This window comes from Oryctolagus cuniculus, chromosome 17, assembly GCF_964237555.1.
Source record: "Oryctolagus cuniculus chromosome 17, mOryCun1.1, whole genome shotgun sequence".
Lineage (NCBI taxonomy): Eukaryota > Metazoa > Chordata > Mammalia > Lagomorpha > Leporidae > Oryctolagus > Oryctolagus cuniculus.
Genome location: NC_091448.1, coordinates 56,196,023 through 56,217,106, shown reverse-complemented (window position 1 = coordinate 56,217,106; position 21,084 = coordinate 56,196,023). Strand labels below are relative to the sequence as shown.

Below are 21,084 nucleotides of genomic sequence, written 5' to 3'. Positions count from 1 at the left end.
CTACTTACTGAAGTATAGAAGAACTGAGGAGCAGGAAGAAGTGGTCACATATTATGTAGAGAGCAAAGTGCTGGTGGGAGATTAAGAATTCTCCACCAGACATGCTATGGTTGCAATTTCTAACATAATCTAAGAGGAGGATATAAAAAAATAAATCATACTAGACACAGAACTTTGGAGTTGCAGGTGAGGTATAAGGGCAAGAAAGAACAATCAGGCAATTACCAGCACTCATCATTTTCCAGAACTTAAAGTGGCACGCACTGAACATTACTGAACAAAAGAGAAAGGTAGTATTTAAATCCTTGAAAGTAAAAGAACTCCTTCAAGGAACATGGTAGTTTTAAGAAGAGACTGAAGGGGCCAGCGCTGTGGCTCAGAGGGCAAAGTCGCCACCTGTGATGCCAGCATCCTCCTCCTTCTCATAGACAATCCCTTCAAATGCATTTGATTACTTTGCCCAACAAAAGTGTCCTTCAAAACTGAAGGAGAATTAAAACATTCTCAAATAAACAAAGGCAAGAGAATAGGAAAGGACACTACAGTATTTCTGAGAATATGAATAACTAACTCTGGTAGAAGTAACCACATAGACAAATACAAAAGCCATTATAACTGTACATTTTGCTTATAACTCTTTATTTCTTTTATTACTTAAAAGATAAATACATAAAATAATCATTATAAATATCTTACTATTCATACAATGTATACACATATTATATATAATTAGTGACAATGGCAAAAATGGGAGTAGAACTACAAAGTTTTTGTATGCTTTTGAAGCTAAGTTGGAATGAACTCAAATGAGAGTGTTATAAATTTGGGGGGTTAATTGTAATGAGCATGATAATCATTAAGAAAATATAAAAAAATATGGAGCCAGCATTGTGAAGCAGCTGGTTAAGTCACCACCTGTGACACGACACCATCACCCAATGTGAGTGTGGGTTCAAGTGCCAGCTGCTCCAATTCTGATCCAGCTCTCTGTTAATGTGCTTGGGAATGCAGCTAAAGATGGTCACAGTGCTTGGGCCCCTGTCACCCACATGGGAGATCTGGATGAAGCTCCCAACTACTGGCTTCAACCTGGCCCAGCACTGGCCCTTGAAGCCATTTGGGAAGTGAACCAACAGACAGAAGATTCATTCTCATTCCCATTCCCATTCCCATTCCCATTCTCTCTCTCTCTCTCTCTCTATATATATATATATGAAATCTGTCTCCCTTTCTCTAACTCTGCCTTTTAAATAAGTGAATTTTTAAAAACAGAGTACATTATTAACAAATTAAAAAATATAAAAAATACACAAAAGGAGACAGACATTTGGTGTACCAGTTAAAATGCTGCTTGCATCCCATATCAAGTATGTAGGAACTAACATAGTTAACTAATGTGTCCAGGAAGAAAGAAACCAGAAAATTAAAAATACTTTTGAGATGAATGAAAATAAAAAGAGAATACAAACTTACAGGATTCACAGAAAGCACAGAGAGAAATTTACAGCTGTAAACACCTATATTAAAAAAAGAGAAAGCTCTAAAATATTAAAGTTATACTTTATGTAACTAGGGAAAAAAGAGCTAAAATTAAAGACTAGAAGGAAATATTAAAGATTAGAACCAAAACAAATAAAAGAATTGAGAAAAAGAATCTAATAAACCAAGTTTGTTCTTTAAAGTGATAAACAAAATTGAATAGCCTTTATCCAGATTGACAAGAAAGAAGATAAAAGTAACTAAAATCAGAAATGTGAATGGAGACACTACTACATTCCTCACAGAAATAAAAATAATTATAAGAAAATACTATGAACAATTGTAAACCAGCAATTAATTAGATACTTAGATGGAATGAAAAAATTTCTAGAAACACTAAAATTACCATAACTGACTCAGAAAAATAGAAAACGTGACATATAAAAAGATTGAATCAGCAAAAAAAAGTAATAAAAGCACTTTCTAACCAAGAAAAGTCCTATAGGAGCTACTAAATTATTTAACCAGAATTTTGGAAAACTTGGTCATATAAAATAAAAACAGTGAGTAATAATTGTTTTCAGTCCTATATATTTGTACAAATGAAAAACAAAAATTCTGTCCTGAAGAATAAAGTTCTTTTGAAATTAGAGACACTGAGAAAAGGAGACAAACAGAGATAGAAGAGGAAGGGAGTGGGGAATGAAAAGGGGCGGATGAATCAGTATTATCAAACTTGTTGAACAAAGGCAGGGACACACATCAACAGTTTCCTCACGCTGATGAGCCATAACTTGATTAGACTTTAATGACTAATAGGCTGGGTATATTCAATGTAAGAATTATGCCAGGGCTTAAGAACAAGCAAGATAAATAAATTGATATATTGTTAAAAAGTATTGCTATGAATGAGTTCTTGCTGGTATTTCCATGTCCTAGGACCGTCTTATAAACTAACATGGCTAATATAAGACATGTAAAAGGAAATGTGGCTAAAGATGAGGAAACTCGAGTGCCGTTTTAGAAGTCCCCTACAGTGGAAGTGGCAGAAGAGTGTGAAAGAGTATTAGGCAAGGAAATCTTTCGAAAATGAAAAGACTTTTTGTCACTTATTTGAGAGAGAAGAAAACTATGAAAAAATAAGTTTCTATTTTGCAACCATCTCTACCTCTAAAAAAAAAAAAAAAAAAAAAAAAACAAGGTATGTCCCTAAACACTGCAAATAATAAACCATACATGCTTTATAATGTGATGCAATATACAGTATCCATCACCTATGAAGTATTCGTGCCAAAAAAATACATAGTCTGAATCTACTCATGAGTCAAGATCAGACCAATCCATAACAACATTCTAAAAATACTACCAAAAAAGTAAACATCATAGCAGACACGTGCTTAAGTTTTTAAAATGAAATTCATGATACCAATTTTTAAAATGGTAAAAACACACACACACACACACACACACACACACACACACACTCATACCCCTACATGGGAAAGAGTAAAATATTAACAATTAGCTTATGAAAAACCTTATATGTAAATTCTGTGTTGTATATAGTTTTTATGTTAAAATAATCTGAATAATTCCAATTTAAGACTAAAGACAGGGTCCAGGGTTGTGGTGTAATGTGGGTGAAGCCACCGCCTGCAGTGCCAGCATCCCATATGGTGCTGGTTCAAATCTGGGTTGCTCCACTTCTGCTCCAGCTCTCTGCTATGGCCTGGGAAAGCAACAGAAGATGGCCCAACTCCTTGGGTGCCTGCATCCACAGGGTTGAGCCAGAAGTAGTTCCGGGCTCCTGGCTTCAGAATGGCCCCACTACAGCTGTTGTAGCCATTTGGGGAGTAAACCAGTGGAGAGAAGACTCTCTCTCCTCTTTCTCTGCCTCTCTGTAACTCTGCCTTTCAAATAAATAATGTTTAAAAAAAAAAAGACTAAAGACAAAAATCTTCAAAGACATATTACTGATGTGTTTTGTCAAGATACAACAAAGAAGAGCAAACACATTAAGGCTTTTAAAATTAATGCTAATTGCACTCTTGCTCATCTATATAGATTTTCAGATTAGGAATACTCAACGGTCAAAGCCTACACAAATATCACCAAATCCATAAAACTTGGCAATCTGAAAAATACTTCCATTTTCAAACATTTGGAAAAAGAGATATTCAATCTGTAGTGTCTTTTAATACATTTTTCAATGGAGATATAAATGACAGGAAGAAAAATTACTGATATAAAATTTACTTTCAAATGACATGAAATAAATTTAATGACATAAATTTAAATGACATAAAGTAAGACAATCAACTTTTTAAAATGAAGTCTGAAATTCAGGGTAGCACTAAGCCTTCCCATTCATAAACAAGATGAAAAAAATGTAACATCTCACTTGTGATTCTTCTTACTTTTCTATTGCTTAAAGCACTGGGTTTTGAAATATAAATCAAAGAGAAAACTTGTTACAAGCAAAAGGAGAGAAAAATTTTATTCCATTCTAAGCTAATCTTTAGTTTACAAGAGTTTGAAAACTGAAAACAGAGGTTGCTGGCAGAATAGCCTAAAAAAAGTTGTAAAATCTTGTATATCATCATTCAGAATAAAGTGCTGGTCCCCAAGATACCATAGCCACATCAAAGGAAGATACCCACATAGGAGAAATGTTTAAAATATAAACACTATGGTGCACTGGGTTATGCCACAGCCTGGGACACCTGGAGCCCACATCAGAACATCAGGTTCAAAGCTTAGTTACTTTCCAATATCAATCCAGCTTCCTGCTAGTGCACCTGGGACACAAGAGATGACGGCCCAAGGACTTGAGTTCCTGCCACCCCCATGGGAGCCCAGTATGCAATTCTGGGCTCAGGACTTTGGCCTGGACCAGAACTAACTGCTGTGGGAATTTGGGGGAGTGAATCAATGAAAGGAAGATCTCTTAGGGCTGGCCCTGTGGCAGAGCAGGTAAAGCCACCATCTGTGATGCCAGCATCCCATTTGGGCACCGGTTTGAGTCTCAGCTGCTCCATTTCCAGTCCAGCTCCCTGCTAATGCGCCTGGGAAAGCAACAGAGGATGGCTCAAGTGTTTGGGCCCCTGCCACCCATGTGGAAGACTTGGAAGAAGCTTGGGGCTGGCGCTGTGATGTAGTAGGTAAAGCCGACACCTGCAGTGCTGGCATCCCACATGGGTGCTGGTTCAAGTCCCACCTGCTCCACTTCCAATCCCGCTCTCTGCTATGGCCTGGGAAAGCAGCAGAAGATGGCCCAAGTCTTTAGGCCCATGTACCTGCATGGGAGACTGGGAAGAAGCTCCTGGATCCTGGCTTCGGATTGGCACAGCTCCATCATCGTGGCTATCTGGAGAGTGAACCAGCAGATGGAAGACCTCTCTCTCTCTGCCTCTGCCTCTTTCTAGCTCTGCCTTTCAAATAAATAAAACCAGCGGATGGAAGATCTGTCTCTCCCTCTCTCTGTAACTCTGCATTGCAAATAAATAAATCTTAAAAGAAAAACTCTCTTTCATGTAGATAAGAATAAACATTTTTAAAAATAAAATATAATACAGACACTAAATTCCAAAATTCAGATTCTATGTATGTAAATACTCAGGCAGAAGACAAGTTTAGTATTTGTGGAAGGAGGGTGTACACCTGTCTTCCCAAGGCGAACAAGGCTTCTGATGGTGAAATACTTAAGGGTCCTGCCCTTGCCTTTGTCAGTGTGCTTAGTCCACTTCTGAGGAAAGGATGAACAATATTCAAAAAACATCAGACTCTCTGGGACATTCCACATTCTGTTAGAAACAAGTCTTCCCACTCTTTTCTCACTAGCAATTGCATCCCTTAGGAGTCCAGAACACATCCTCGACATGTACTGATTACTGCAGTCAAGATAGCATATATGGTACTAGAAACACAAAGACGTCTTCTGAGTTTATCATCTGGTTGATAGCTAATTTGAATATAGTAAGGGAAAAGAATCAATGAACATCACAAACACCACGTAAGAGAAACTGAGTGATACCATGAATAGAGTTCACTGGAATAACAGCTACGTTTCACAGAAAAGCTAGAACCAGAGCTTGGGCTTTAGGTGAAAGGAAAACATTCCAGCCTGCATGATCAGCAGTAGGTTGATTCCTCAGATGTACAGCACCAAAGGAAACCAGCTCTCCTGCAATGACTATCAAAAGAAGGCTTGGACTTCACACTTACTGCCATGTAAGGCCTACACCCAGCGTCTCTTGTCTTGGCAATGGAGTCCACAAGCTGTCCACTGATGCCAAAGTCACAGAGTTTAATATTTCCACTTCTGTCCAGAAGAATATTGGAAGGTTTGATATCTGCAAGAGGTAGATGTCATTCAGTGTACTAATAATCAATCAAATGAGCAAGATTCTAAAGTACTTTAAGCAAAAATATTAAAAAACCTAGACCATATAGCGGTCAAGTCTTTTAAATTCAGAAATATAAGGAGAAGCAAATTATCTCCATTTATCACATGCCATCATTATTCATGTTGTAAGTAGATCTTTAATGACTAGTATTGTGCATAGCAAAAGTCATTTCACTAGCAACATCTTTAAAATCTACAAAATATGAATGGAGGTTGATTTTTTATCTTACCATCTTCAAATTTGTAAAGCATAAATAAATAAAACTATGGTTTTTCTCTAATGGAAGTTAGAAAAAGAATTTCTGCATGCCAGTGCTTAAAAACCAAATATCAAAAATATTTCACAATAAAATCAGGCAATCTAAAATATTTTCTTTGTTTTATAAAGAGGCTTATATTCATTTACTTGGTTCAAAAATCATTATATAACAATCAAAATATAGGCTGAGTATCACTGATCTGAAACGTGTGGCACAAAAAGTGTTTTTTTTTTTTCAGTTTGGAATACTGGCTTACTTCACCAGTTAAAGAAACTTTTAGTTTCAAAATTTAGAGCATTTCAGATTTCTAGATCAGGCATGCTCAATCTATAGGAATGGATTTATCCTGTCACAGTACACACTAAGTTAATTTATAAGAAACGTCAAAAGCTATACAACTAACATGAATTTACAAATTATAAATCCACAATTCCATTAAAGTGGAGGAGCCTTATCTAACTTAGGAAAGTATCTCATACAGTACATCTAAAAGACCATGAGCTTTGGGATCAGAGATGTTAAGGTTCAATATCTGAGTGTGAAATTTACAATGTGATCTGAGCAAGCTCCTGAACTCCTCTTAGCAACCATGATTTCATCATCTACAAAATGGAAATAATTCCTAGTTCATACGGGTGTAGAAACTGAAACACTTAGTGCAGTATCTAAACATTATTCATAACAATCAGTGCAGCTACTTAATTATTTCTCACAAGGAAATTCTTTTATATTTTGTATTGTGTCATCCTTTTTCTTCCAACCAATCTTTTCTTGGACTTGTCCTTGAGAAACAGATTCCCAGAGTATGTGTGCTCTCTATGAAACTGGAAAAAGTCAAATGCCGTCCTCACTGACAACTCATTATACTATGTGCCAGCTGACTGGTCAATTTTCTCCCCTTCTTCAAAAATCCTCTATCCCTATTTTCAATCCTTCTACCCATTTCATTGTCATTGTCATTGTCATTGTCAAGGCTCAGTGAACATAAACTAAGGATACAGAGTATAACTCACAAGGTGACTCACAAAAACAAAGTCCAGAAAAGAACTGTTACCATCACTGACACAACAGCCCGCCTACCAAACCTAACCATCAATCCTTTCCAGTGGAACCTGAAGCTGGCTGAAGTATCTGTGTCCTCTGCATGGCTCTATCACACATCCAAGACCTGGCTTCTCCATGTGTTAAGACTTGTCAGGATAGTCTCGTGTTCCCTGAGAGTAACTACAAGGGCATGAGGCAATTCTGGTGAATGAGACAAGAAAAAAACATTAGATCTAAGTAGGAAAAATTCCCATGCTCCTAAGACAGCCCACACAGAAAGACATCCTCTTTGTCAGGAGGTTGTCACATGTCATGGCTAGATATGACAAAGGGAACGGCTGCCGTCCTGACTACCCTCAGGATGGAGTCAACACATGAAGGAGGGCATTAGATCCCTAATCATAGTGCCCTTCCAGCAACCCTATCTTTAGACTTATGAAAGACAAATAAACTTCCTTAAGTTTAAGCCAGTTAGGATTTTCTGCTATTTGGGATCAACAGTATTCTCACTACAGCAAAAAAGCTAACCGACCCTAATTGATTAAAAAAAAAAAAAAATCTAGGAACTCATCATTTTATTTATCAAGAGGAAAACCAAAGCTACATTTGGAGACGAGTTATTTCATTCAGCTACTCTCTAGGCAATGTCTCAGTGCTTTGCTAAGATCATTCAATTTTGTCAAATGTGCTACAGGTGGTTCTCTCATAATTACAGAACAACTCTTTAGCTGTTTAGGAGGGAATAAATCAAAACAAGAACAAGATGAACTACAACATGAACAAATAATTTTATTTGGGTGCCTGATGCTACATGATTTTAGATCAAAAGACAAAATAAGAGGGCTGTTTACTATTATTTATTACAAGCTCTGAAACAGGCAAAATTAAACAAAATATTCTGATGTTCAGGGTTAACAAATTTCTGTGGTCCAGCATCAACCTCAAAGTAAAAGCACATAAATAAATGCCCAATTACTAGTTTCTCAAACCACCATAAATGTTATTTCCTAGAACTAAAAATGTCCCATTTCTCTGAATTTGCTCTTGCATTCATCCTTTAACTGTCTTGCTGACTCACATCCTGCCAGGTATTAGCTTAGGTTTGTCCATTACAAACTGACTGAGGGCAGTGACTCTGTGTGCTGCTTCTACGTCTTGCATAGTAATAAACAGAGAAAGAATTTAATCTATTTGCCAAATTAAATTCAGGATTCCCATGGGGTTACTGCTTTTTTAAGTTTCGTCTTCCACTATATCACTACGTCTTCTACTATGTTTAAATTTGAATCTGGGTCTAATAAGGCCAAGATTGCTGTTATCATAAATAACAGAGAAATTTCACTTTACAATACTAATAAACAGACCTTTCTTAATCTACAGAAAGACTCTCTAAAGTGAAGAAGAAACGCTTGATAGAGAGAGTAACATCCCTTTGAAATGCTCAGGGTCCTACCCCTCAGATTGTTGTTGGATGTTCACAGGACCACCAGAGGACCTCACTTCTATGCAAAGAAACATTAATTATCAGCCAGGTGAATCATTATTTTCAACTACAAGCAAAAACAACCTGCAGCAAAATCTACTTCAAATTCTAAGGCCAGCATACTTATAGACTGAAATGATACAGCTCAAATAAAAGAACTAATAATAAAGCTTTAGAATATGTATTTTTTTGCTAAACACAAACATGTCAAGAAAGCTTATACAGTAGCACTATAATTTTCAGTATTACTTTTTACCAAGTAAGGGAAAAAAGTGACTTTCTATTCTACAAAAAACAGTCTACCCACCTCTGTGAATGATTTTCAAGTTTTCTTTTAAGTGGTTTAGTGCTTTCACAGTCTAGAGAGAGAAAAAAAAGGGAGGCGGGATAAACAACTTGTTTCTTGTTCATCAAACAGCACAATAGTTTATCACAGACATATTTCATGCAGCAGTCCTTCATAATACTTCAATATCGAGTTCATCACTTTTATGTTAAAAGAAGATGCTGATTGATAACCTTAGACCTGCAAACTTAGTTGTTTCTACATTCTTTTCAAGAATACAGATAGTACAAGAAAGATCAATGGGCTGGTCTCACTGTCAATAGTAATTAATAAGTTTTCCCAAATTCTCAGTTCCTCACAATCTTCACCCTTCTTGGGTGAAACATGCAAAGTAAGTGTATTTCTTCTCAACTACTGTGGCAATTTATCCAGAATTTTCTCTGTTTGATCATAGCCCACTATCAGAAAATCATAGGTTTCTTAAGAAGGGAGGGAAAAGAGACTTGAATCAAAATTTCCATAACCTCAGATGAAAAGAGAACAGGACAACAATGTGTTACAGAAAAGTCAAGTTCTCCTGTCATCATGCTGCCAGGCAGCAGGAATGTGGAGCACATAAACTTGTCATGTTTCAACAACTGTGCTTCTGGGTTTACTGGCTTATTAATTAGCAGAAGACTTAACCTAAGCAATTTTAAGTGTTATGCTTAATATTATCAGGTGATAACCAAGTCTAGAAACACAAGCAAAATATATAAGAAATAATTTTTAGTGTATATATTACATATACTGCAATATAATAATTTTATCTATGTTTTTGCAATTTCATGATCATCCTGCTATGCAGTGGTTAAGATGAGGGGTCAAGAATTAGACCGCCTAGGCTTAAAATAGTTACCACTTCTAATTGTATAAACTGTAAAGCAAATTAATTACATCACCTGTCTGCCTCATATTTATCATCTGTAATAGCTGGCTTATATTACTGACCATAGAGGATTGCTATGAAGATTAAATGCTCTAACACCTTAATAAATATTCAACAAATATTTTGAACCATTATTGCATTGTAATTATAATGAATAGTAAAAAGTTCCAGGTTAATATTGGTTTGGTATACTGGAGAAAGATGGCTAACCTGATCAATGTAAAATTTCATTTACCATCTGAATAATAAAATGGTTTCTAGTCTAACTCCTTTATACGAAATTCCAAGAGGGGCTAGCTCTGCAGCGAAACCGGTAAAGCTGCTGCCTGCAGTGCCAGCATCCCATATGGGCGCAGGTTCGAGTCCCAGCTGCTCCACTTCTGATCCAGCTCTCTGCTATGGCCTGAGATAGAAGCAGAATGGCCCAAGTCCTTGGGCCCCTGCACCCACTTGGGAAACCTGAAGAAGCTCCTGGCATCAGATCAGTACAGCTCCGGCCGTTGCAGCCATTTGGGGAGTGAATCAGTGGATGGAAGACCTCTCTCTCTCTGCCTCTCCTATGTGTGTAACTCTGACTTTCAAATAAATAAACCTTTAAAAAAAAAAGATTTCTTTTTTTTTTTTTTGACAGGCAGAGATAGACAGTGAGAGAGACAGACAGAGAGAAAGGTCTTCCTTCCATTGGTTCACCCCCAAAATCGCTGCTACGGCTGGCGCGCCGATCCGAAGCCAGGAGCCAGATGCTTCCTCCTGGTCTCCCATACAGGTGCAGGGCCCACGTACTTGGGCCATCCTCCACTGCATTCCCGGACCACAGCAGAGAGATGGACTAGAAGAGGAGCAACCGGGACAGAACCTGGCACCCCGACTGGGACTAGAACCCAGGGTGCCGGCGCCACAGGCGGAGGATTAGCCTTGTGAACCACGGTGCCAGCCTAAAAAAAAGATTTCTAAAAAAAAAAAATGAAATCTGTTTAATGAAACATTTAAACTTAATCACTGATTTGGAAAAGTAACTTTAATTTTTTTTTTATTCAGAATGCCCACACAAATGGTCTTTTCACTATGCCATGGTACCTTGTCAGACATATTATCTACCTTTCCATTCATTCCAGCACAGAGATGTGGGGTGCCAAGAGTTACTTGCAGAGTAAGTCTTATGCACTATTATTTTTAATTGATTTCTTTTAAAGGGAGAGACTGAAAGAGAGAGACAGTAGAGAACAGAGGGAGCTCCCAGTCAATGGTTCACTCCCAAAATGGCTCAATAGCCAGGACTGACTGAGGCCAAGGCAGAAGCCAACCTGTCTCCCACATGGGTGGCAGGAAGCCAGCTATCTGAGCCGTCATCTGCCACTCCCCTGGGTCTGCATTCACAGGAAGCTGGAATCAGGTGGACAGCCAGGACCTGAACAAAGGCTCTATGATAAGGCTGCACCAAAGACCCATCCTATCTCAAAATATGAAGAGACCTAAGTATAAAGACTACAGTTTAAACCAATTTAAAAATCCAATCACATACACATGTCTTACAATTAAAATACAATTCAGAAATTGTCTATGTATTTACCAGTGCTACATTTTTACATATCAAACGTGGGTTTGTCATTAGCTCAGATTCTCAGGGATTTCTAAGAATCTTACTAATTTTGCACTACTAAAAGTAAATTACTGGGGGTTAATGTTGTGGCACCGCAGGTTATACAGTAGCTTGCGAAGCCAGCAGCCCGTATCAGAATGCCAGTATGAGTTCCAGCTACTCTGCTTCCAATCCAGCTCCCTGCTAATGCATCTGGGAAGGCAACAGATGATGGTCCAAGCACTTGGGCCCCTGCCACCCTTATAGGAGACCAGGATGGAGTTCCTGCTTCTTAGCTTCACCTGGCCCTGCACTAGCTGTTGAGGACATTTGGGGGGTGATTCAGCAATTGGAAGGTCTGTCTGTCCCTCTCTCTCTGATGCTCTGCTTTTCAATTAATTAATTAATTAATCTTTAAAATAAAAAATCACTTTCTCCTTTTGGGAAAAAAACTGTAATATTTGTCAACTAAAATATTCAAAGAAAGAAAATGATCATAAATTCATTTTCAAAACTACAAATACACATGCAACCAAGTGCCTCTTTCCTGTCTGGATGATACTCTGGTAAGAGTAACTTGGCCAAATCAGTAGCAGAACTGGTCTTTGTAACTGCTAGTGAACATGTTAAATAGTCTGGATGAATAAGCCAAATCTTGGGCCATAGGGAAGAGTCTGCCTCAGACTTCCAAGGAGACTGCTACAACTGGGATTAATTATGAATACATGTGGTAATACAATCTACCTAAAAACAGTGAATGCAACAAGGAGAAATGAAGAGAATATTATTCTTTCTAGTCTTATTTACAGCACAGTCTGTTAAGGTTCACTGAGATCTGAATGAAAAGAACACTGTCAGTATTTATCCAGACCTTATTTTGAAAAGTATTCTTATGACCTGTTGTGTTAATTACCCCTCAGAAGTAATTTTGTCTCTTGTCCCGCAAATGATTTTCCATGAAAGTCAGTAGAATTCTGTGAAGGACATTCAGATAATAAGGTGCATTCAAAACCCCAGCAGCATCTTTATATAATTATATTTACAACGAACAATTTGAAAACAAGGTACTTACTGCTAAAGTGATTTTGCCTAAAATTTCTTCTGGAATAACATCATCTAATACACTATATACATATTTGTAAAACTTATCAAACGAGGTAGACATGAGTTCCATGCAGATCCAACAGTCACCCTACAAAATAAAAATAGCTGTGATTTTTATATATCTTAATATAATATTGGGAGTAAAACCTTGCCTTTGTTGAAACACAATTAAAGAAGAAGTAATCTTATTCATTTTTATTTTTAATCTTGAAGTAGTAATAATTTTTAGTTCCTTATTAAAGTAGTAAGCTGAATATTCTACTCAGGTTTAGTAGTTAAAGCCATGTAGTTAAAGCCAATTTTCTCCATTCTTAATTGTATTGATACAGATAGTCTTACACTGAAAAATTCTAAGTTTATAAAAACTTCTTATTTTGCTATAATTGAAAATAACATTAGGAAGTACGTAGAAAATCATTTCTTTTCACTAACACAGAAAATGCATGACAATAACCTTGAATGACTATACAAACTTCTTAAAAGAACACACAGGAAAGAAATGCCCAAAGCAAACCCAAAGCCTCAAGGCTCTGCTCAAATGCCACCTCTCCATGAGGCCTACTCTACCTGACATAAAGTGTAAGTCACCCTCCCCGCACTCCCGTCCTCTGCTCAAGCTGTGCGGCCCTACCTTCTTCTAGCCCTGAATCTAATGTACTCACTTATTATGTTTCTCATAGATCTTCCCTACTGCAATGCAACTTCTACCATGTCAGGGGCCCAGTGACTATTTCTTATGTAAATGGATGCTGGCCATAAATAAATGGTATCATTCAAACACTGTTGCAGCAGTATAGACAGTTATAAACCAGTTTGAAAGCCATTTGACAATAAAACAAAAGAAAATATTCAGAGTAGTCTCCCCTTATCTGCAGTTTCACTTTGAGGTTTCAGTTATCTACAGTCAACCTAGAACAAAAATATTAAGTAGAAAATTCCAGATATAAACAATTAGTATGTTTTAAATTGAATGCTGTTCTGATGCATGCCACATCATGAAATCTCCTGCCACCTTATGCACCCCACCGTGAAAGGGATCACCCTGTTTGTCCTGCATAGCCATAGTTATGCTAGCTGCTGTTAGCCACTTAGTAGCTGTCTCAGTTATCAGATCAACTGCAGTGGGACTGCAGCACTTGTGTTCCAACAACTTGATAACGGCCTCAAGAGTACTATGATTATCATGTTTTATGACTATTGTTAATGTCTTACTGTGTCTATAAATTAAACGATCATAAATACGTATGTACAGGGGGAAAATACAAAATATTTCTGACATGGTGAACTTTCACTTACATTTTCTTTAAGTCTATCTTCTTTCTCCACGTCTTATTCTTTAGAGTGCTCTTGGACAATAGCTCTCACAGAAGACTGAATTACACCCCTACCCAAAACATGCTTGTATTTTTTAATAAGAAACCATCTCAATAAAACATAATACATTTAGGCCAGTGCCACGGCTTACTAGGCTAATCCTCCACCTGCGGCGCCACCACCCCGGGTTCTAGTCCCAGTCGGGGTGCCGGATTCTGTCCCAGTTGCCCCTCTTCCAGGCCAGCTCTCTACTATGGCCCGGGAGTGCAGTGGAGGATGGCCCAGGTCCTTGGGCCCTGCACTCGCATGGGAGACCAGGAGAAGTACCTGGCTCCTGGCTTCAGATCAGCACGACACGCCGGCCACAGCATGCCAGCTGTGGTGGCCATTGGAGGGTGAACCAACAGCAAAGGAAGACCTTTCTTTCTGTCTCTCTCTCTCTCTCTCTGTCCACTCTGCATGTCAAAATAAATAAATAAATAATAATAATAATACATTTAAATAACCTACTTAGAAAAACAGTTGGAAGGAACTTAACCTCAACAATTTACTAGAATGGAAAGATTACTGACATCAAGAATGTGAAAGACCTGACCTATCATCTAAGTTCTCCTACTTATAAACTTGGGCTCCTTTGCTTTCTCATCTATGAAATGAGACTGCTCTGCCTCCTCCATGGCCTGAGACAAACGTTAAATGAGTTAATGAATGTCAAGCATAAAATAATATGCCTGGCAGGTGTCAACAACTACAGTTACAAAACTGAAGGGAAAATGGATAGAAAAATAAGCTAACAGAAAAGAAAGACATAGGAGCAAAAAGAATAAAGTTAAGAAGTCAACTGAGATCTGGGGTGAGAAGGGGAGATAGAAAGGAGCAATTAGATCCAGATAGGAAAGACTTTGTGGTTTCTAAGGCACTTACCCCAGCATAAACTTTTTTTAAAAAATATTTTATTTATTTACTTGACAGGTAGAGTTACAGACAGTGAGAGAGAGAGAGACAGAGAGAAAGGTGTTCCTTCCGTTGATTCACTTCCCAAATGGCTGCTATGGCCGGCGCTGCGCAGATCCGAAGCCAGGAGCCAGGTGCTTCCTCCTGGTCTCCCATGCGGGTGCAGGGGCCCAAGCACTTGGGCCATCCTCCACTGCCCTCCCTGGCCGCAGCAGAGAGCTGGACTGGAAGAGGAGCAACCGGAACTAGAACCCAGTGCCCATATGGGATGCTGGCACCGCAGGCAGAGGATTAACCTAGTGCACCACAGCGCTGGCCCCAGCCCAGCATAAACTTTTTTAATCTCTCTGGCAGTTCCTTTTGGTCATAACTGAAAATAGACAATAGCAGTGAACTGTATTTTTCATAAAATGGAATGATCTGGGCTGCATAAAAAGCAGCAATGGCAACACTAGTTTCATGTTCAAGCAATGGAGATGAACATATGCTTGAAATATGAGAGGAAAATATTGAATGTGGATTTACTTAAAAAGAAAGGTACAGGATGACAAAAAATTGGACTGCCTAAAGACAATGATCCAAGAAAAGCTAATACCAAATATACCAACAATATCCAGTTAGAAAATAGAATGTTTAAAAAGATTGATATAATAGATACAAAACCAAGAGGAAGCTAGGAATATATCTAACTAAATAAGCAGACTCTATGAAAACAAATACAAATGTTAACAAAGGAATAACAAACACCTAAGCAATGACATGGCAGCCCATATTTATGAGTATGAAGACTCAAGATCATGAAGATGCCAAATTCTCCCGTTAAGCTAAGAATTCAATTAAATTCTAATCAAAAGTTTCATGGATCTGGACCTGGCTAAGCTGATTCTAAAATTTACATAAAAAAGTAGAGCAAAGAATAGTCAAGACAATTTTAAAGAAGAGGGGCTGACGCACTGGGCTTTTATAAAGCTACCACAATTAAAAGACCAAGAACCGCAATGGGGCAGATTCAAAACGTCCATGCACACACAGAAACTGATGTACGACAGAGGTAGTAAAGCAATTAGCAGCAAGAGCATGGGTTAATAAGTGAATGCTGCCACGAACACTGGACTTCCATATAGAAAAGAAAGTTAAGTTAGATTTTCACCTCAAATAACTCACAAATATAAATACAAAACACACACAAAGATTTTTTGAAAGGCAAGTTTAAACCTTGTTTTGTAAATAGGAGTTCTTCATGACTTCAAGGTAGGAAAATATTCCTTTCCAAAAATAAATATCACCAAACCCCAAAGGATAAAACCTATTGGATTTAATTCTATTATAATAAATACTTATGTATAATAAAAGACTTCCGAACAAAAGGTTAAAAATAAGACAAAAACAATTATCTGGATGTAAAGAAACAAAAGGTTACTCTGAATAATCAAGTCCATGGAAAATTAATTAGAAAGATAATACTTAATACAATAGCAAAAGAATATGAATAGGCAATTCATAGAAAGGAAAACCTGTTTAAAACACATATGAATTTCTATACCTTGCCATTAGTCAAGGAAATGCATTTGAAAAGTGAGATACATTTTAAAGCCATCTGACTGTCCAAATGAAACACTAAATAACAGCAAATGTTAGCAGAGATCAGGAAAAACAAAACCTGTGAGAGCCAATGCTTTATGGCCTATCAAATATTTCTCCTTTCTAATGTACAATGTATCTAGCTTAAAAATATGTTTTCCAGTCTAATGTAGAAAGGGCAGCCAATGAGGTATCAATCTAAAACAATTGGCTAACGATTCCAGGACAGTCTCTTCCATTCTTCCTTGCTTTCTTCCTTAATGTATAAAGCTGCATGTCAACTTCAACCATGAGGTAATCTTCACAGAGGAAACACTAACAGCCTGTTTCTGATAACTAAATTTAATTCTTGATATAGGCATTGTCATTCATTACATAGAAATATGTCAGTACACTGTGGAGAGAAATATGACACTATCCACTCAAACTGAAGGTAGTCATATTACTTAAACTACCATCTACATTTACAGGTACATACCCTAAAGAATCTGTAACTTAATTGAAGGTGTTAAAGAGACATGCAAAAGAGTATTCATTTTTCTACTATTTATAAAATTAGAAATCACCTACATTAGGATTACGTTTAAAATATATGGTATATTTGGGGACTGCATTGTGGCACAACGTGTTAAGCCACAGTCTGAAATGCTGGCATCCCACGTGGGTACCAGTTCAACTGCCGGCTGCTCCACTTCAATGCAGCTCCCTGCTAATGTGTCTGGGAAAGCAGCAGAAGATAGCCTGAGTGCTTAGGCCCCTGCACCCAGACTGGATAGAGTTCTAGGTCCGGGCTTCAGCCTGGCCCAGCCCTGGCTGCTATAGCCATTTGGGGAGTGAACCAGCAAATGGAAGATCTCTGTCTCTCCCTCTTTGAATCTCCCTTTTCTGTAACTCTCCCTGATAAATAAAAATAAATTTTAAATACACACACACATATATTTAGTACATTTAAACATTAGAATACTACATAGCATTTGGGATAAATTAACCCAAACTATATTTTACAGATGTATATTTACAAGGACAAATCTTAAAAACACATTAAATAAAACATACTATGAAAATGCATATAGGATAATTCCATTCATAAAAATTCTGAAAATCATAAAGTAATTTTATGTTTTAAGTGGGGAGAAATATGTGTATGGAAAACCCAAAGAACCGAGCTGAAGGAAACATTAGATTTAAGGTACTACTTACACCTGTAGAGTAAGAAGAGATTTAACCACATTTAAATTGTTTAAATATAGATACAGAGTAATGATGTCAAAACGCTAATATATTAAATCTGTGGTCTGGTTATACTGTTATTCTTCCATATTTTAATTTGATAAGGAGAAATATAGATAGATATATAGAAAGTGCTCTTGTCTGCTGGTTCAATCCCCAAATGTCCACAATAGCCCACCTGGCTAGGGCCAAAGCTGGGAGCTGGAAACTCAATTCAGGTTTCCCATGTAGGTTGCCACTATGTCTCAGGATCTGCATTAACAGGAACCTGGATTCAGGAGCCAGAAATAGCTTTTTTTTTTTTTTTTTTTTTTTTTTTTTTTTTTGACAGGCAGAGTGGACAGTGAGAGAGAGAGACAGAGAGAAAGGTCTTCCTTTGCCGTTGGTTCACCCTCCAATGGCCGCCGCGGCCAGCGCGCTGCGGCCGGTGCATCGTGCTGATCCGAAGCCAGGAGCCAGGTGCTTCCTCCTGGTCTCCCATGCGGGTGCAGGGCCCAAGCACTTGGGCCATCCTCCACTGCACTCCCTGGCCACAGCAGAGAGCTGGCCTGGAAGAGGGGAATCCTACGCCCCGACCGGGACTAGAACCTGGTGTGCCAGTGCCGCAAGGCAGAGGATTAGCCTAGTGAGCCGCGGCGCCGGCCCAGAAATAGCTCTTAAACCTAGATAATCTGAAGTGGGATGCAGGCATCTTCATGGGTTCCTAAATTACTAGGGTAAACACTCCCATAATTTTCCATATATTTGAAATATTGCATAGATTACAAAAGGACCAACTTAAGAAACTAGAAAAAAGTTAACAAGAATAATTAGAAGAGCAATCAGAATGAAAACCCACCCCCCCAATAAAAACAGAAAAATCAAGATAGAAAAGTAATGTAACAGAGTTCAGTGAAGTCAATAAAATTGATAAACCTCTATGCAGACTAGCAGAGAAAAAAAAAAGACAAATTATCAGTATCAGGAATGAATAGGAGAGGAGTAAAAGAGAGGTAATATTACCACACATTCTAGATATTAAAAGAATTTTAAAATGAGTACTATGAATAACTATTCCAATAAATTTGATAATTTAGATGAAAGGAACAAATGTCCTCAAAAAGAAACGAACTACCACAGATCACTTGAAGAAAGAAATAATTTGAATAGAATTCTTTCTTTGAAAGACATTGAATTTATAGTTAAAAATCTTCTCACAAACTCCAAGTTGGCTTTACTAGTAAATTCCATCAAATATTTACAGAAGAATTAATACCAATATCATACAAAATCTTCCAGAAATTTGAAACAAAAAAAAAATTTCCTCTTTCGATGAGATTAGCATTGCACTGATTAAAAAAAATTTTTAAAAAGAAAAAAGGTTAAGAAGCTAAATTTTAGCAATTTAGCAAATTGATATATAAAAGTTACCAAGTGTACTTCCCCCAGAAACACAAGGTTGGTTTAACATTTGAAAACCAATCCATGTAAAAAAAAAAAAAAAAACAAAAAAAACTGTAGGAGTCTGCAATGTGGCATAGCAGGTAAAGCTGCCACCTGTGATGCCAGCATCCCCTATGAGTGAGTGCTGGTCCAATTCCTGGCTCTCCACTTCAAATCCAGCTGCCAGCTGATGACTAGGAAAACCAGTGGGAGGTGGGCCAAGTGTCTGGGCCCCTGCCACCTACTTGGGAGATCAGAATGAAGCTCCTGGCTCCTGGCTTCATCCTGGAACAGCCCCAGCCATTGCAGCCACCTGGAGAGTGAATCAGTGAATGGCAGACTTTCTCTATGTCTCCCCCCCCTACCCCGCCGTAACTCCAAATTTCAAAATAAATATTTTTTTGATAAAAATTCACTGAAAAGTAAAAAATAAAAAACCTTGTGAGGAATATAAAACATTTGGAAAATGGATTTTAACAAAAATCTGATATCCCTATCCTGATTTTAAAAACAAAACAAAGGAGGCCAGCACCATGGCTCACTTGGTTAATCCTCCGCCTGCAGCGCCGGCATCCCATATGGGCACCGGTTCTAGTCTCGACTGCTCCTCTTTCAGTCCAGCTCTCTGTTGTGGCCTGAAGGGCAGTGGAGGATGGCCCAAGTGGTTAGGCCCCTGCACCCGCATGGGAGACCAGGAGGAAGCACCTGGCTGCTGGCTTCGGATCAGCACAGTTCCAGCCGCTGTGGCCATTTGGGGAGTGAACCAACGGTAGGAAGACCTTTCTCTCTGTCTCTCTGACTATAACTCTGCCAAATAAATTTTAAAAAAGAGACTAATTCCCTCTAGTCTCTTTTAAAAATAAATAAATAAACAAACATAACAAAACAAAACAAACCTTCTCATCAAACTAGGAATACAAAGGAACTTCCAGAACCTGGTTAATAACATCTATGAGGGGCAGGTGCATCTCTAGAATCTGTGACCTGAAAGGTCAGCCCCGCCCCCCGGCACCCTGTCCCAGGAAGTGCTGCTGCACCCCAGTCACATGGGCCCAGAGACTGGCCTTCCTCCTTCTGACTGTGAGAGTACATGGCCTCCAGGACTCTGTCCAGGATGGCAGAGCCTTGTGCTCAGCTTCAACGATAAAAGGAGCCCCTGGCCCACAGCCCCACGGTGCCTGCCCTGCCTTCCCCATCGTTGCCCAAGTCACGGGGACTCCTTGATAGCCTTATGTCCAGCCCAGACTCCAAGGTCAGCAGGAGGGCCCCATCTGTAACCTTCCTGGGAAAGACGCATTCCCTCCAGGCAGCAGGGTTGGAGCCACCAACCAGACAACTGTGCCAGGTTTCGGTCTCTCAGTATGAGGGTGTCTGCAGAAAACAGCCCCTAAGCCCTGACCATCTGTCCAGCCATGGTATCCACAGAGTTCCTGGCTCCCCACCTGAACAGGTGCTTGGCAGGGACCCAGCAATTTAAGACCCACAGAGGCTTGTTTGACTTCCAGAAGTGGAACACACAGAGGCAGCTGTGACTTTGACCCTCCCCAACATGGGACCCTTATCATAGTGTATGACCTGGAGTGAGGAGCACAAAAGAGTGGGGGGACCCTGGGGAACCCCCAGCTGGCTGATCTCACAGGGCCCTCCAGGTATCACTGGGATTCAGGAACACCAATCTCCTAATGATGTTTGTGTTTTCTTGACTATTTTGTGGTTTTGTTTTCCAATCTGGCTGGCCCTGGGTCTGCTCAAACTCCTGGCTGCTGGGCTCCAGTTCCAACGTGAGGGTGACCGACAGCAGAGGTGGTGTTCACTGCTGGCTCAGCAGCCACCTTTACAAAGGGATCTGCACAAGGGCAACCACCCCTGTTCCCAGCCATGACCTCCTTTCTTCTCTTGGTTCTGTCCCTTCTGTGCTTCCTGCCTTGGACCTACGTGAGATGGGCCACCCCCAATCGCATTCCGAGCTTTTACTCCCCAGAACCCACGCAGCTTGTGATGGTTCTGTTGGGTGA

The 21,084-nt window shown here is 38.9% G+C and overlaps 1 protein-coding gene across 2 annotated transcripts in view; it reads right to left on the bottom strand.

The window, feature by feature from the left end:
• Positions 1 to 21,084, bottom strand: part of MAP2K4 (mitogen-activated protein kinase kinase 4) — a 114,331-nt gene that overhangs the window by 24,227 nt on the left and 69,020 nt on the right. For both annotated transcript variants that reach the window (XM_017348962.3, XM_002718920.5), the window contains 3 exons: positions 12,537 to 12,656; positions 8,979 to 9,030; positions 5,704 to 5,831 (listed from right to left, as the gene is read on the bottom strand). In XM_017348962.3, the coding sequence (XP_017204451.1) occupies positions 5,704 to 5,831; positions 8,979 to 9,030; positions 12,537 to 12,656 (300 nt within the window). The remainder of the gene's footprint in view (positions 1 to 5,703; positions 5,832 to 8,978; positions 9,031 to 12,536; positions 12,657 to 21,084) is intronic.